The sequence below is a fragment of the Watersipora subatra genome, chromosome 7, assembly GCF_963576615.1.
Source record: "Watersipora subatra chromosome 7, tzWatSuba1.1, whole genome shotgun sequence".
In the NCBI taxonomy this organism is placed as follows: Eukaryota; Metazoa; Bryozoa; class Gymnolaemata; order Cheilostomatida; family Watersiporidae; genus Watersipora; species Watersipora subatra.
The window spans coordinates 7118497-7137127 of NC_088714.1; the positions used below are offsets into that span (position 1 = coordinate 7118497).

At 36.1% G+C, this 18631-nt stretch overlaps 2 protein-coding genes across 2 annotated transcripts in view; both read left to right on the forward strand.

Annotated features, from left to right (window-relative positions):
• Nucleotides 1–27: 27 nt before the first annotated feature.
• Nucleotides 28–15581, forward strand: LOC137399774 (pinin-like). Its single transcript, XM_068085994.1, has 9 exons — nucleotides 28–227; nucleotides 5431–5529; nucleotides 8034–8129; nucleotides 8615–8696; nucleotides 8800–8894; nucleotides 8994–9069; nucleotides 9208–9363; nucleotides 10419–10560; nucleotides 14381–15581. Exons 1-9 carry the CDS (start codon nucleotides 115–117, stop codon nucleotides 15226–15228), a joined length of 1707 nt encoding a protein of 568 aa, XP_067942095.1. The 5' UTR covers nucleotides 28–114; the 3' UTR covers nucleotides 15229–15581.
• Nucleotides 15582–16666: 1085 nt separating this feature from the next.
• Nucleotides 16667–18631, forward strand: part of LOC137399236 (1-phosphatidylinositol 4,5-bisphosphate phosphodiesterase beta-1-like) — a 78649-nt gene continuing 76684 nt past the window's right edge. The window contains exon 1 of the mRNA XM_068085252.1: nucleotides 16667–16840. The gene's annotated coding sequence lies outside the window, so the exon portion shown is untranslated. The remainder of the gene's footprint in view (nucleotides 16841–18631) is intronic.

The window sequence follows — 18631 nt, forward strand, 5'->3', positions numbered from 1 at the left end:
CCCTTTTGCTTATTCGCGGCTCGGAATCGGTGTTTCTCTACAACGTTTTTTGGAAGAACTCAAATTGTTGGTATCGTAGAAAGTTAATTGTCTCCAAAACAAATACCAAATGCTATGGAGGAAGTTTCAGCAGCCTTATCTGTTGAATATGAAAAAGTTAAAGAAAATCTGAAAGGTGTTGATAATAACATCATCAGATTATACGGACGAGACCCCAATGAAAAAAGGTTAGGCATACTTCTTTGCTATGCTCGTGTCAACGTACATATACACCTGCATCAGACCTGCCAACCCAAGAGTGGGGCAATGCGTGAGATTTGGTTTTGGGGCAATTGATGTATCAATGATAGCGCATATAAAATTTTTGAAATTGGGGCAAAAATCTCACGCATCGCTCACGCATTTTCATTTTTTCTTTGGGGTGATTGCGTGAGTCTCACGCCCAATGCGTGAGAGTTGGCAGGTATGACCTGCATTATACTTAAGAATGATAAAACCACTTGGCTAACAGTAAAACGAGTTATATATGGTAAATAATTTAAAAAACTGCTTATTTAAGTGTTTGCTTGCCAATAATGGAGTACACGTCACTTATCTCGTATATGGAACCAGATCTTAAATGCTTAATTGAAGATCCGGAAAACAATAACCGAAAGGCTTTTAACATACGGCTTTAGTAAACTTTATAATGTTGCGTATAAAATGATAAATAGAGACTTGCTAGTCCTTGAACATGGACGGGAGCTGAGAGACCTGCAATATTTGAGTGAAATCCACTCTCAAAATCTTCCAAGTTGATATTCATCGGGTCACCAATTCTCAATATTTGAATAGATGCAACAACATAAGACATGCTAGAAACACTAACGCAACGAAAAGTTTATTCACTAATGTAGTGTTGAAGTATTATATTTACAATTGATCTAACTTTTTGCCTCTATTTTCTTCTAATAGGCATTTTAGAGAAAATAGAGGCCATTTTATCTCCACCGACTAACCAAGTTCACAGGAGATATCCTACGAAGATAGATAGCAAAAAGCTTAGTTAACTGATCCATATATTTAGTGAATAGTAAATTCATTGTAACGATTAACTTATAGCCAGCCATTCATCAGCTTTAGTTGCTGATTTCATCCAGATTCTTCACTTCACCAATACTGCATGATGCTACATCAAAAGCATCGTTTGGCGGAGTTAACCACAGTTTTTTAATCATTCTGCAAAACTGAGGCGTCCACAGGCAGTTGACCCTTGCTGCTTTCATTTAACGATCTTAATGATGGCCCTGAGTTAACTGACTTAGCTTGTTTTTGCTGCACTGTATTAGAATTTTATAACCAACGATATATTCCAATATTGGTATAGTAGGAATTATTGCTTTTCAGATTTGACTGCTGTTCCGTTAATATCAAACCACTTCACACCTCTATATGCATAGTTGTTCGATCAAGATCGAGTATGAGTAAAGTCTATGCTACTCTAATAGTGTAGGGACAATTAAATTTCTGTAAATATTCCATCTCAAGAAATAAAAATGTGGTTTAATTGAAATTACCATTTTAGTAAGCTCTGGTAATTGTTCATAACTGAAATAGAGTGCTGCCAGTATTTTTTGGGTAAAGTTGACTAATATTTGGGTCTATCCATAAATAAATGGATTTTTTGGCAAAATTTCAAAACAGTTATTTCATTAAAATAATGCTTCACATATGAAGTATACATACCAAACCCTAAAATAGAAAATAATGGTGGGAGTAGTGCTCCTCTATCATGTTTTAATAGTTTGCTAAAGTTAGTGTATACGCACAAAATACTTTATAATCATAAAGGCAAGATAGCGATGCTTGTACACGGTATACATATTCCTCTGAACACAAATATCTAATTGTAATAGATTTCACAGTGGCTTTGCTGCCTGTTCATGCATAAGTTGGTATTGTGTGCACTAATCTATTGGTGTGGGCTCTTTTATAAGTTGGCTTGTTTTGAGTAACAATGGTGACAGGAAACATCAATAAGTTTCTACTACACTTGTATTATTAGTTCAAAATTAGTGGTAATTTGTTTTCAACAGTAACTTTATATGCTGTACCTGTAACTAATATCAGTTTTGCTCAAAGTTGCAAATATTTCCGAATTTTGCGTCACCACTGTTACACTGTCACCATTGTTACACCCCTCAACTCATATAATTATAGAATTAATTTGAGAGAATTTCACATTTAACAGTAATTTGTGGTGTTGTTGATGTTCTCATGTATGAGTTACTCATTATATTGTAAATTTAAGCCATTGTGGGAACTTAACAAGCTTCTTCAAGCAAGTTAGCAAACGGTTGCTACCTTCCAAATGTATTACTAAGACTTGCGAATCCGATGCTGAGAATGGTTAAAAATTTAATCAAACCTACTCATGGGAGTAACTTGTAACTAGTGCTTGAAACAGAATATTGTTAGATGGAAAGTCTACTGGTCATTTGTGCTTTCAACATGGGTAAGATGCGTAAATATCATAACAAAATACAATCGATATTCAAAACAATAGACTCAATATTTGACTGCCCAAACTAGTCAAAATCAAAAGAGGAGCAAAAAGAAGAGCTCAACTTACAGAAGATCAATTGGAGGAAACTCGAGAAAAAGCAAGAATTAGAGTTCAGCAATACAGAGATCGGGAAAGACTTCTGAAAGTAAAACTACCAAGTATGTACATTCATTTTTTCCTTCAACAAACTTAATGCTTTACTACATTACGAATGTTTTAAATTAATGTTGCAAGTATTTTGTAAAAAAAATGTTTATAGTTTAAAATTAAAGTTTAAATTCTATTTTTGTAGTAACTTCATCCCAATTTGGCAACCCACAATCTGAAGATAAAGCTGTAAAAAGATTCATCACTTCTAAACAGCCCAAGAAAAGGTCGCCAGGCTCTCCGTAAACTAGCAATGACAGTTGGACTATCATTGTCAGAAGAAAGATTAGAAAATAGAAAACAAAACAGAAATAGAAAAGTAAAAGTATGCCATTGGAAAGTTTTAACTTTTACATAGATCCTGATGACCATGCAATTAGTGATCCAGAAAGTGAGCGCAATTCCGAGCCCGTCAAACAACTAGCAAGCACATTGAAAGGAAGGGATTTTGTGCTAACATTGCTGCCTGGAAAAAAACTTCTAGGCATTATGTAGAAGTGGTAAAAAGTGTAGATGCCCTCGAAGTGCAGTTTTTTTAAAAGAGTGAAGCCAAAAAACACTTGTTAATACAAAAAATATAGCATGGGTAGAATTTCATCACGTAGCCAAGTCACTGTCTTGTCCTACTCTCTCTAAAAGAGGTCAGTAATGTTTTACAGAAGATTTAGAGCAAGCAGAATGATCTAAAACGTTTTGTTAGTACATTCTCACAATTACATGATCAATATTCATTTTGTTATCTTACGTTATTTAAGCTTAATCATGTTTGTCATGTATTATAACTATTATATTTTATACTTTGAAACCAATAAAAACATTTCAAGTTAAGGCATGTCCATATATACTGTAATCATTACTTTTAATACCATTATTGATCTCGTTGCAGTAAACTTAAATACTTTTAAATTTACAGAATATAAGAAGCGTAATGATGGTGACAATCGAATGTAACAGCGGTGACATGTTTGCAAGCATGTAGTTCACAACTACCATCGAATATCTGTATAAATTTTGGTGCATGTGTCAGCAAGCTTCTTTAAAATAAGACAGATAAGTTTTTATAATTGAGCTTCCCACCAAATCAGAAAATTTTAAGGATAAGCAACTAGCTCTTCAAAATGCCTATTTCTCTGATGTAACGCGAGTGACACACTAACTAAAGATTTTCTCAGTGAAAATTAGCTTTAGTGTGACATACTATACATCATTGGAAAGAGCTTGTTGAGCTCTAAAAGAATATTTGATTTAAAATCACATTAAATGCAATACCAATATTTTATAATTAAATTTCTGCTCTAATTGTAACAATGGTGATTATGGATAGACCCATTTGTCTTTCACAACAAACCTGACAATCTGGATTAGTTGGTTGAAGATACAAACCAATAGGCACGCGACATTCATTTGGTTAACATCGTATCTATCGAAATTAAGCACCACATAGAGCAGCAATCAATAGCGTTTGATGCAACATGTTGCATCTTCATAGCACTCCTTTGTAATGTAGCATTAAATCTTTGATATTGATCCAAATAAGATTTTCCGATTCTCAGCTTTGTCGGCATAAATTATATCGCTGAGTATTTTTCATCTTTAAACTCTGAGATTGAGAAAAGGAGATGAATTTTTTCATTTACTTTTCTTGTAGACCAAACAATAGTTCTTTGACAGAATAAGTTACATGGCGCCGCCCTGCACAAAGCTAGTAGTTACACTAAAAAACTTGCGATGACTTTGTGTCATTTGGTTGACCGTCTTTTGAGAGCCAAGTAGTGGCCATTTTATCAATAAGTGACCTTCGTTTATAAAATGTTGTCATATAAGTTCTTTCACTTTAAAAATGCTAGACATGCTAAAATGCAATAGGAAAATGTTAAGAGAGTGAGGGTGTTCAGGTTAGATCAATGACTAACTGTAGACATGCCAGCTTACTACTTCTGTATATTTTATAAAGTTTTGTATGTGATTTTTACTACACCAGGCAAGTCTTTAAAATGTCATATATCTTCATAGTAATCACAATTATCATGTACAATTTTGAAGGTGTTTTTTTGCTACTAGGTTTAACGACACCCATTTTATTATCATGGTGCAGTTAAAGTGAAACCACATCAAAGAATATATTTTTGCCCATCACTTTTGAGCAAATGTCTGATTCAACGAAAATGATTTGGCTTGTGCGCTTTGCTCTACTGGCGATGCAAATCATGAACTGCTTTCGTTCTAATTTCATTATGGTATTCCAATTTAGGCACATAATTTCAGCTTGAAATGTGTTTTAGTTTTGATTCTAATTTGGTTTGCGCTCAGACTTTCAAAATTATATATATTTCTTTCAAACACCCAGTCGAACATTCTTTGGGCCTTGCATGGTATAGCTAGAATATATATATATATATATATCGTATAGGTTTACTTAACACTCTCTAACAGATTTTTGATCATAACAAGAGAAGAAACAAAAACGATCAGAGGAACAGTGTTTTATGACAATCATTATTTGTTGTACTCTTTAAATGTGCATTGTGCTGAAATAAATGCATGTGTATGTATTGATTCAGCCATTCAGAGGGATCATTTTACATGAAGGTTTTGGTCTGAAAATATTATATATTTTTCTGATGAAAATGGGTTTCGCTAGTGGCAACTTCGAGTTGGAAAATGTTTCAGGACTATTTTACCTTTACGGCTCATATCACCATGTCTATTGTTAATAAGGTTTTTTCTTGGTTGGTCAGGTTGCAGCGGAGAGTGTCTCGTACCGGGGGAAATGTTGGTATACCTGGTCAGGGTGGATTTGCTGGTGCGTCAGTTGGTCGACTATTTGGAGAAGCCAGGTTTGTCCTTCAAACTCTGCTTTTGAGGAATGCAATGTTATAGACAGCAATTTATGCATATTGTATAATATGCAGTTTTATATAAGATATGCCATAAAACCTCTGATTGAGCGGCACCTCTACTTGACCGCCACTATGGGAGAAAGGTTGAAAAATAAAGCGCCACCCTCCAATTGAGCCCCCACCTCCATTTGACTGCCACTTTGACATTCTTTGATCTTTTTGAACCCATAATAGCGAGTGATCAGTTAACAAATGTCCTCAAAATTGTAATGATAATAAATCGTTTACATCAATAACAACTAATTCCGTCGTTGTCCAACTACCAAGCATTTTGAGTTTTTTTTTCCTTAAAACTTTAAAAGGAACACCATGGAAACAATTGAAAACTGTCTCAGGCTAATAGTAGTCCTTGTTTAATGCGGCACTGCTACTTCGAAGTACATATATAAAAAACGGTTTACATTTAAGATGGTGTATGAATGAGCACCTTTGGGCTAAAAGTTGTGCTTAGCGAGCAAAACTTTTTCGCTTCGAATCAATGAGAAATGCAGCGGGTAGAGGTTTTGCTCTGCTAAAAAACTGTTTGGACGCTAATATCGACTAGTTCAGCAGTGCAGAAAAAGAGTTGAGGTCGGAAAACATTGTGGTAGGTATTGAACAACCAGAAGATGTTCATTCCATCGAACAAATGGTGCCAACTTTTTGTTTCAAGAACGTTAATTTTTGTTTCTGCATGTATTATAAGTATGATTTGTTTGTGTCACTTGTTCATGCATATGCAGTAGACACCCCGATAACTTATACCTCCTTTAACGTAAATTCCAGATAACGCAAATAGTTTATGCGAAGCTTTGCTTCCTACTACGTAAAAAATTCCATATAACGTAAAGTGTCAAGTTCGGCGAGTTTTCAAAATCGATTTGAGTGTTAGTTTATTTCGTCACACTTGCAGAAGAAAAACACCTTGCGTTTTTCTAGTATATATATAATAGGTATATATTATATACCTATTTTATATAATAATAATATAGTATATATATAATAGGTATATATTATATACCTATTTTATATATACTGAAAGTTATAAAGTTATATATAATAGGTATAACGCCTTACCATTATACCTATTATAACTTTCGTGACATTCTAGTTCATCGTAATAGATTGTTAAATGTGTCGACAAAAAGCCGAATCGGATAGCTGCGCAATTGTTCATGAATACAAAAGCGATTGATTAGTGCATGTGTCGCAGCGTCGGTCTAACAATCGGAATGTCACGAGTCGGAATATCGTCGAAAGTTGTCTTTTATCCTAACCTTGACCCCTGGATACAAATTCACGACGAACAGGTAAAATGGCTTTTTATAGCAAAAATATTTTGTTGTTTTACCTTATTGTAGGCATATAAAATGTTTGTTATTACTTTTACTTTGCAGAATAGACTCTCCAATTTAGAAATATATGCAAATCGTTGTAAATGAACGTCGAAAATGTGCAGTCCCTATCAACTTGTCGTAAATTTACCGCAATCTTGGTCTATAAAATCAGTGAGTTTGATCATAAAAAGGAGAAAAGTGGTTGATGCAAATTAATAATTCTGCAGTTATGGTACAGCCCACAAATTAAAAGAGTCAAGTAAAGTCTTTCCATTTTGCATGGCCAAAGCGTTGAGTTTGTAAAGATCTTGGAACGGATTAGGCAAGTTGTATGTATTTTACTGTTCTTATAATGTAAATTGCCTATAACGCGAACGTTCCTGGTATGAATTATTTACGTTGTAGGAGCGCCTACTGTATACTTGTGGCATTCGATAAATTATCATCATGTAATTTATAAATGTGCAGATTTATGGCATATTGTTTGATAGCATCCTTTGCAGCAATCTCATCCAACAATGGATCAAAGCTCATAACTTTCCTTCTATTGCACATAATAATTAGTTTTGGCTGCAAACTTTAGCAAACATATCAATGAGTGTCATGAGCTTTAGCTTTAATGCAAAATAAAAAACATAAATAAAAACATGTCTTCAAATTTAAAATAAAATACAAATTGAAAGCTCCACCAAATTGCAAAGCAGGACACAGGTTATACCTAATATCTTCGCAGGTTAATTGCAAGCAATAGATATTATCTGGTAGAGATATTTCTCAGTCTCTCAATGCATGTTTATTAAGCGATCTTTGAGAAGTTGCACATAGGTTAGTGGATTTATTGCATCCAAAAGTGGTAATATCGCTCAACTGGAAAGAGAAAGCACTATATAGTGACATTCGCTTTGCCTGTAAAAGGGCCCAATTTATCTTCACAAAGTTCTAACGAGCCATTTGAAAAATACAACGCCAGCTTCTATTTGAACGCCGTCTCTCTTTGACCGACGCTATAGAGAATGGGTTGAAAAATAGAGCGCCATGACATTCAATTAGAGATTTTCTGCTTTGTTTTTACATTTATTCACCAGCATTATACACTGGATTTTGAGACATTTGTCATTCTTGAAGGAGGATCATCAATGATCCAAACCGGGAGCCTGTTGGAGGACCTGTTGGACTAGACAGACGAAGAGGCCCAATCAGAAAGTTGCCGGTTGGAGAGAGGTGAGTTCAGTCTGTGCAAACCACACCTACGCAAAGTCAGCTATGATTGCTTATACTGTAAAGGAATTTATTGTGCTACCTTTGCTAGCTCCAAGCCTAAACTCGGAGAAGAACAACTCCATATGTTTCAAGTTTAGAATAATGTATTTGCGTCTGCTTGGAAATTGTACTAGACAAGCACTCACAAGAATGTGCAAATTGACTCTTGAGTTTTTAGATCTTTTGTTGTGCCTTTCATAGGCTGTAGGCTCCGCCTATGACCCACAGTGTTGAGTTTAGACCGACAGAGCCTGTGCTCCGCACAAACAGACAGAGGTAGACGAGGCCTACCTCGGTCGGTCAGAGCTGGGCCAAGCCGATTTGGTCTGTCTCGGTGTCGGTCTGAGTTGGTCTCGCCTGTCACATTACGGCATAGGTGACTGCAAACTTTGTTCTTCCAACCAAAATGGCGATAGTTAGTGATGCAACATAGTTCATTTATACAGGCTGGGTGGAATACAGGCTCGACTAGGACCCAAGAGAGGACGAATCGACAGTGGTGATGAGGATGATGTTTCACCACGCAAGGTACCTTAAGCTTACCATCCTTTACAAGTACCTTAGCTCTGTCATTTTATGTATATCTATGCAGACTATCCATACTGACTGTTATTTATATTTGTCTGTGAAGCTGGTGGTCCCATCAGCTGTTGTGGCACCAATGTTGGAACCCCTGAAACGAGAAGATTCTGCTGCGATGAAACCTGATAAGAAGGTGATGGCCAGGTACGACTAGTATAATAGTTTTTTGTGCGACATGTAGTTGGTTACGTGCGAGACAACAACAGAACAACTTCATATATAAGGATGGCTTCTTTTTTGTAGGAACAGAAGGATGTTTGGTGCATTGCTTGGAACGCTTCAGAGTTTTCAGAAGGATTCTAAAAAAGAGGAAGAAAAGGTATGCTATATGTTCAATGTGGTGGATTTTAATGCAATTGCATTACATTAGTATGATGTAGTGCATTAGTACATTAGTATAATCTAGTGCATTCTATTGACTGTAAACTTTGATAGCCAATCGGTATGTTGGTTCCAGGAGAAGAGAAGAGCTGAGGTTGAGAAGAAACTCGAGCAAAAACAACGAAATGAAGAGTTCCAGTTGCGGAGAGACAAGGCAGCTCTTTGGAATGAGAGGAGAGAGAAACAGAGAGAGTTGAGATCGCTTGAGGCTAAGATGAAGTTGGTCAGATCGGTAAGTGTTGTAGTCGTTTTCCCAAATTCATGCAGCCTCTACATGGTAGTATTCATTGGTCATCATTTGATCTTAGACCCCAAGGCTACCCTAAATGTTAATGTCCATATAGGGGTTTGCCATTCTTTCTATGTTCTTCAATGACAGAGAGTTTCACGCAAGACTGTGGTTTCCTGCTATTCACGTGATCACGTCACACTATTTCTCCCTACTTTAGACTCAAATGATTGTAATGGAGCAGGACTCTGGACATTTTGTTCCTCACAGTCAGTGTAAGAGTGTCTTTGCTTCTCAAAAATGCCCACTTCTATCTGAATCATGTCTTATTTTCTTACGCATTCAAACCACTACTTAAAATCACCTCAACTTCGAAATTTGCCAACTTGAAATGTAAAATATGCGCAGCTGTTCAACTCTCCATTCTAAGTAATTTTCCCACATACATAGTTCAGTTTTCAAACATAGATGTGAATGGTGAGCTTGTTTCATTTTCACGTAGTCTAGGTTAGAGTGTGTTACCATGCATATCGCTATCACCACTTTTCCCTCCGCACTCATACTATGTCAGGTCTACACTCGACATATCTTTAGTGTCAAGTAACAATAACTACTTTTTCCATTTATTGTTACTGCATCTATTTTTTTAGTTTACTCATGTTCATTTTCTTATATAATGTATTTAATTTATCTGGATGTGTGCTATCTATTAAGGTATCGTCATCGGGTTTTTCTGCTGTTGAACGAATTACATGACTTACCGTTTATTCTTATAACAAAACTTTTTCCAAAATATGATGATTTCAACATACAAAGTAGTGCTTGGTGCAAGTTAATATTATGTATAAACTTGACTACATCGCCAGGCCACTTAATGCTGCTCAGTAAAACCCCTCAGTGATAGGCATAAACCCCTGAGTGATAGGCACATCCTATTATTTGGATATGATTCACTCTGGTTACTTACTCTGCCCAGCACTAGCAGTTTAACCAGCTGCTGTGTCAGAAGTTACACGAGTCCTACTGTCATGCAGTCCCACTGTCCTACTTGTTTGTAGTTTGAGGAGTGGGAGCGGATAGTGAGAGATCAAGCCAACTTTATCAGGACAACTAAAGGGAAGCACCATGTCTTTTACATGCCCAAGGCACTTATGCCAGCCAATATCAAGGCACTGGAGGCCACAGAGGAGTATGTTGCAGGTGGGTGAGAGCAAATCATAATAATATCAGATCATTCAATGTATGTTAGCAGGTGCCATGAGGTTCAGACAATTGCAGATAGAGTAGTGTTGAAGTAATTAGCTCGTTGCGTCCCGTCTTGTGTGTTTACTGTTGAAGAGAGTTAGATACTTATTAACATGATGTTATTCCTGTAAATATTTTTATCCTAATGTTAAACACCTTTTAATCATTACACCCCCACTTATTTTGGAGGGCACTTTCAGATTTCTGATATGTACCCTAGATGGGTAGGCATCACAAAATGTAGGAAAAATGCGTATTTTGAATCAAATACACGAAAAGCGTTTGTGTAGCCTCATGCGTATTCATAAACTTGGAGTTATCTTCCTCGTGGCACTTTTAGCAATATGTAGCCTATATGACAATCGATCTATCAAAAACCACAAATGAATCCAATAAATTATTTTCAGTCGACACTGTAGACCTTTGTTATAAGGCCACCGTAAGGTTATTGTAGCCTAGTAGCATGAGAATTTCTATATAAAGGTCTGGCTGATGCATCACCCTATCCTCACCTTATCGCTCATACACTGTGTACACACCCTATACTATGCATTTGTCATGTTCCATTGTGTTCACCGTGTTGACAAAAACCTAGCGTATTTCTCTTGAAATTGTGAAGGTTACACTGTTGCAATTCCAACGCCTCATATATACCTACCCAATCATGTTCCTCTTGCGCAGGGAACGTGGAAACGCCTTAGATATCATTTAGTTGTTCAAGTCCAGTATTATTTGGTATTACATATGGTGTAAGCATCATCTAATTTAAATGCAATTGTTCATCAAGATAAATGTTTTTTACTGAATGATGCATCATATTCTTCAAGAGAATCGTATTTGTTACAGACGTCACATACCTTTAAAGTCTTTTTGAGTCATTTTAGAAGGTTGATAAACAACTAATCAAAACAAATTGCTGTCTCGAAGGTTAATTATTGCACTTCATACATTTAACATGCAACTTCTAGGAACTCAAGTATTTGCACTATAAAGATTGTTACTGACCCGAAAGAACCAAATGCACTTTGAATTATTTAAGTATTGCATATAACGTCTCACATCTTTTCCTTTTAATATAGTTAATATATGAATTAATCAAACTGTTAATACAAAGACAGTCTATAAAAATAATGGTCAGTAACTGGCCAAGCAAGGAGTTTCTCTTTTTTAAATGTTTTGTGAATGGCTGGTGCATGGATCAAATACAGTCATGCTTGTAATGTAAAGTTTACCCGGAGCTCCAGTTCTCTAATCTTTTGTCAAATAAAAATCTACCAATGAGTTTGTATTTCTGTGGCATCCTATAGATATTGTTGCATTTAAAAATCAGTTTTATATCTAAGTTTCTGTATTAATTTAGTACCTGGTAGGACCAACTGGAGCCATGTTTGTATCATGCCTGTGGAACTAACTGGTTGAATACAGCCAGACTTCTACCTACAATTGTCTTCACGTGTGAATTTTCATACTTGTGATCTAAAATTCAAGGAAATAGTTAACACCGAAGTAATTTCCGATGTGTGAGTTTTCACACTTTCTGAAGAATTAGTAAGTAAATATAAAACTATGAAAAATATTAACAAATATATATATATATAAAAAGTGGGCTGAAATGTATTTTTGTGTTAGTTAAGTTGCTCTCCTCATCTCTGTCGCCTCTTGCTTTCATTTATAAGGTAAAGCAACGATGGAAGTTTCTATGTTGATTATTTGTTTCTTAATTAAGTTTTTTATTGTTTGGTAGAATGCGTCTGTTACTATGTGCTTTTAAGGAGTTGTAGGCTTTAGGGCTCTGGAACAAATTTAGCCAATTACAGTTTATTGTTATAAGGTTTGTTTAGCAGACTTTCAGGTCTTGTAACAAATGAACATCACATAGAGAGGTTTCACTGTATGCTCAACAGTACGTTTAAATTTGTAGCTCCTCGCTTGCGTGTTATTTTGATGATGTACGTAAACGCTGTGGTTATTGTTGTGACACGTGATATCACCTGAAATTAAAGGCCAATAAAAGGCACAATATAGCACTAGTTTATGACAAATACTTCGGGTTCTACCAGAAAGCCCGTATCAAATATAGATGTTGGCGACTTTACAGTTTCGTTTCAGCTTGGTCTAATCATCTAATCGTAATCTGATCATGTGACCCATACTTCCTGCCAAATGGTGCGAACAATTTCTGCAGCATTTTTCGACTATCACAGGTGATCAACAGGCTCCTCATGTATATCAGAGGATGATATGCACTCCTTCGAGCTAAGGTTAAAAATTAAACAAATTTTTATGGTAGGTTTTGAGATATCAGTGTTCAAAGTGACAGCATTGCAATGATGATGAAAAAGGCATTTGAGGACAATAGACATGGCTTTATTGAATGCGGGAAGTATATTTGTGAAAATTATTTAGACGAATGAGGTTGCATGAAAGTGTAAACAGAAGCCATCGTGTTCAACTGTGTCCCATTTGAGCCGTTTTGGAAAGGGGTTCCAATCTACTGCGTTTTCGTGATGGCTGCAATTAACTGTTCGTTTTTGAGCTTTTAAGAGCTTGTAATCACATTTCTACATATTTGGCACCTACCACACAGCAGAGTAAGACGTGGTGAATCTTTTGATACCAAATAACTGTCACGTGAATTTTGTAACAAGTAAATATTTAACTCTTTTCGCTACCGCATTAAATTCTGACCGAACGATTATTCTGCCCAAATTAATTCAAAGATTTTCGAAAAATCGATACACCGCTAGTATTTAAGCAATATCTTTAGAATCAAAGCATATCGTTTTACTGTAAAATACATCCTGTTCAGAACAAAATTCTCAACAAGATAAGTATACAATTGTTTAGTGAGTCCCACTTGCAAACTTTCTGACGCTTTCTTTGTGTTGAGCGAATGCCGTGTGTTTCTTATTGCCATGACGATTACCATCTGGCTTTCTCGTTTTGAGAAATAATTAGAAATAGAATTGTTGAGCCAAATAATTTTCCATTGGTTGCATGTAATCGGCAACAAAGTTGTTTCGTTGGAGACAAAATTTGATTGGTCTAGCTAATGTGTGGGCTTCGTAATGAAAAGAAAAGTGAAACCCTAATGATAAGCCGATACTTCGGCTTACGGTCAGTACTTAACTTACCACGAAGGCCGATACATCGGCTTGTGGTAGCGAAAGAGTTACAGGCCCATAGCCCCACTACCCTGCTCTTCTACCCTCTTCCTTCCTCTGCTACCCTCCTCTTTTCTCTCTTCCCCTTTCTCTATTTTTTCCCTCTTCCTCCCAACTTTTCCACCCTCAATGACGCTCTTTTAATCGCACTCTCCATCTTCTTTCCTTTCCTTGTCACTAACATGCCCCAATCCCCTTTTTCCTTACACCCCTTCTATATCTTTTTTCTCACACCCGTTCTCTTCCACTCTATTTTTTCCATTTGTTACAATTTGAACAATGTTTTAACTGATGTATGAAATGACAAATCAACCCTTTTGTAACCCACCGATTTTTAGTTAGAATATATCACATTTGTTTTCTCCTAACTAGTCAAGTAGTGACTGAACCCTTTGGGTGTTTATTTTGTTAATATATCGGTAGTGAAAGAATATTTTGTAGTTTATAGGTAGGTTTTGAGTTTACCTTTTCCAGAAATCTCTGATAAAATGTTCTCTAAACCCTGATGCGACTTATTTTTTTACTGTACAGAGAACTCATTTTTGTATAATTCAGTCATTTTCTTAAGGTTGTCACACTTTTGCTTACTCATCGAAACTTTATTTGTTTAGATATGGTGGAGAAGAGGAAACAGAGGCTCCAAGAAGAGATCGATAGAATCATGACCGCGCCTGCCCGACGAAGGGATGTACCTAACAACGGCATCGGTACTGAAAAGGCTGAAAATAGTGAAAGGTCTGACAGATCCGATACAGGCTCAGGACATTCTGATGATAGTGAGTTAGAGGATGGAGAGGTTCCATCCCATAGACATGGACATACGCTCAGAAGCTCTGAGGCTAGTGTGCCAGTGAAAAGGGAAAAGATGGAGATTAAGGAAGAGTTGGAAGAAAGGTCTGAGGAGACTGTACAGCAGGTAGGCCATAGGGTGGAGGATGAAGTGCCTGCGGATTCTGATGAAGATATGGAATCTTCTTTCACTTCTAAGGCGCTTGAGCAGGTAAGTTCTAGTGACAGACAGACGAGAGTCGGAGAAGATGACTATGTCAGAAATACCATGCCAGATGAGGGGTGCATTGAGGATAGACAAAGTGTGGAGAGAAAGGAGAGGGAGTTGAGTGTGGAGAGAGGAGGGAGTGGTTTGAGTGAGCTAAGAAAGAGTGAGGAAATAATGAAGTCTGAAGAGAAGGGTGGTGAGGAAAGGGTTGAGAGAATGGATAAAAAGAAGAGAGTGCAAGATGTGGCACGAGAGTCAAGAAAAAGGACGGGGCGTAGCGAGAAACGTCGTGCCAGCTCTTCCAGTCGCTCTCGCAGTAGATCGATTGAAAGAAGACCTCAACATAAGTCAGGTAAGAGGAAAACAAGTCGAGCTAGTTCAAGTTCATCGTCTAGTAGCTCAGGTTCGAGCTCGTCTTCTGGGTCGGGCAGTGATTCAGAGTCCCATGGTGAGTCGGAGTAAAATGCAATTAAGATGGCGTGATCATGGATTGTATCATTAGATTGCAGTATTTTGATTTGGAACATGAGCATCACTTGCCTATGCAACATTTTTATATTATGTAAAATTTGTGCCGATCTGATAGCTATGGGCTTGTTGAAAGTGGAGGAGAAACAATTTTACCTTGGCTTTCTACCAATTGTAGATATTTTTAGTATATTGTCATTTCACTACTCATGTATGTACATACTATTCACTGATATTGTTGTACACTCTATCATATACAGTTGATTTATGGGTAATGACCAGCATACTGCAGACTTGCTCTAGCTTCTTTTGTGTTATCTATCATTCATGAATACAATCATCAATTGAACAAACCTATGCCTCCAAATTTTGTTTTCAATGCCACATTTTAATCCCATCATGTTTCTTATGCTTTATGTGATGTAGAATTTGTACACGTAATTTATCCACACATTCGAACAAAAAATACTTTGCTTATTCAGAATTAATGTGTAACGCCAACAGTCGAAATATTCGGTGTAGGTTATAGTTGATTGCAAATCAACATTTCTTCTTTGGCCTATATGATTACTACAATTAAACTCAGTGCAGACCTGATTGTGCTTAGGTTTGTACACGTTGGCGCAATATTGTAATTAATTGAGTGGTATAGTTTTATATTCCCAGTAACTCGGTTAGAGTTGGCTATCTATTACCTTGTGCAAAGATTCTTGGTTTACTATGAAGCCACTTATGTACCTATATTTTACCACTGAGGCCCACTTTATTGGCAGTTGTCAATGTAGATTTGGGACATGCCAGTTTGTGCTATATACTTGAAGACGCGCAAGAGGATTATAGTTCTATTATCAACCCTATCATGAATATTTCAAAGATGATCAAACCTTGAGCTATGCCATGGCAAGTGTTGTCGTTCGCTGACATCTTGATGGTTGTGGTTTGAATCTACATAGCAATTTGTAATGAAATGATTGTGACTTATGTTGTTCACTGTAGATTTATGCAATTTAGATTGACCAAAGTCTAGGTTAGCTAAATTGCCCTATTCTGATAATGATGCATCTGTATAGCGTCTATTTATAGCTTGGCCAATTAGAAGGAAGATGTAATTTTCTAGCTTGGCTGTATGATACACATCTAACTAGTCATAATTGGATCCAACTGGCTGCTTCACTGAGCTAACTTTATAATAAATACAATAAAGGCCAATAAAATATCCAAATGATAGCTAGGTGAACTTGCACTTGATTAGGAGTTGTAGTTACTAACAACCACGATTTACTAGAGCGTTTTAACCGTGATCAATGATATTCGATGTCTGTGGAAACTACTAGTTTAGACTGCTGTTCTTCCGCAGGTGCAATCGTGGATATATTAGTAAAGATCGTGATCCCGGAAATTCATTGCAACCTCTCGTTTGTGTCTGGTACGAACGGATCAAAAACTTGTTGGTATGGGCGCATTTGTTCATTACCGTGGCACGCAAGAGAGATAAAGTGCAAGAAAAGAATTTTAATTTATAGTATTTGTTTGTTGAATTTCATTTTTTTGCTGAGGTACGAACAGCTGCTTTGAATTTACCAGCTATCTTTGATAGTGTTTCGTGGTAAGAATGAAAATTGAAACATGTTAACTAGATTTATTCTTTAATATACATATGGCATAACCGAACATGGTTTATGTTGTTTTAGCACGATTAGATTTTCCATTAGATTACATATTTGACAGGCTTTGCTTGTTTCCGTGTTGCTTTGCATGCAGCTTAACAATATTCATTCAATACTCAATATAAATGCTAATACATACATTCAAACATAAATGTAAAATTCTCGTATATTCGTTTGTTAGATTTTATCTACCTGAAGATGAGTGTTGTGTCGATTTGTGAACATCAAGGCAGCAAACGTTAATAGCATCTATACATCAACAGTTATTTCACGCGTTTGATACGAAAAAAAGTTGCAGATCGTAGCTAAACCCCATTGTCAGTGATGTGCACACAATTCTGGTGACGTCTGTATCAGAAAACTCAATCTAATGCGTGCAGGTATCTTGATTTAGTAGACTAATAAAATAATTATAGGAATCTTGAAACTAAAAGTGTATACTGGTTGTTACTGAAGTTGAATTATAAAGTTATATGTGGACGACACTTGTGTTCTGCCAGTAAAAAGCTGTTGAGCAACCTGTGTATATAGTTTCAAGGACAGCGGTTTATGTAAACTAGCAAAAGTACCGAAAGAAGGCGGGACGGATGGGGTGATATTAAGAAATGAATGGTGTGGTTGTAAAATATGCTCATGTTTTAAATAAGAATTTTCGTAATTTTTATCAATAAGTCATATTCATACCTTAATCATAATGTATCAAACCATTCTATAAACAAAAATATATCACTAAAGAAAACAGATTTGTCTTAGGAAGTATTTTAGTTTTTCTTCTGGAACCATTGCAAATAGTATTTTAGACTTGTCCATTTGAGAATCACAAAAAAAGTATTTGTGTGAAAAAATTTAATTTTTATGGTTGGAAAAAATGCTTGGAGAGAGATCCTTGGAATTGGTTTTTAAATATGGCAAAAGACGGGCAAATTTTTGACTTCAACCTTTTCAATTCCTGAATCAAAGAGTGTGTTTTCTTTAAGAAATTATAGTAATGAAGGAACCTTTGCCTATGATTTTTGCGTATTGCTGCTTCTATGTAATTGATCTTGTCCCATTTCCAAGTTTTGATGCAACATGATGAGGTCTTGTACTTTTATTGTTCAATTGTGTGGAGCACACCTGATAGCTTGAGATAGTTGAGAAATCTTTCAGGATGGTAGTGTTTGGTGTCATTTTGATCTTGGTCTGCATGTAAAAATTTATAAATAGTTGCCGCGCTATGCAATAGTTGAATTTTCTCCTGTTTTTGTGAACTGGCATTATCCAGTTGAATAAAATTGTATTCTCTCAGATATATCGGCACCATATGATGGCTTATTTGCAGAATATTATAGAACTAAACCAATATCTTCTGGAAAACAACTCCATTTGTTGGTAATACTCAGATCCCCAGTTTGCCTGCTTGGAAAGCGATTGTCTTGCCTATGTAAGCATTGTATTAATATCAACACAGTCACTCATTGTGCACAAAGACATCCAGGCGAATGCTTCATTTTATACACTGTCAAGCTTCAACATATGAAGTCAGTCTGACTTGCTTCTTACGTCAAAATCATCATATTTTTGGGCAAACATTCTTATAATAATATATGGTGCTTTATTTAGTTTATTTCCTTCCTTGAAAAAACTTCCGGTAATAACATGTACATAAAGTGATATAATAATAAGTGATATTTTTTGTTACGTTGCCTTTACGTTAAAAACTTGAGCATTGTTGTATACCCTTGGTGAAA

What these genes read in the sequence shown, in the direction of transcription:
- LOC137399774 (XM_068085994.1), top strand. Translation starts at nt 115, where the DNA reads ATGGAGGAAGTTTCAGCAGCCTTATCTGTTGAATATGAAAAAGTTAAA. An exon ending in CGACTATTTGGAGAAGCCAG is followed by an intron (nt 5,530 to 8,033) that starts GTTTGTCCTTCA and finishes TCATTCTTGAAG; the next exon opens with GAGGATCATCAATGATCCAA. An exon ending in GATAAGAAGGTGATGGCCAG is followed by an intron (nt 8,895 to 8,993) that starts GTACGACTAGTA and finishes TCTTTTTTGTAG; the next exon opens with GAACAGAAGGATGTTTGGTG.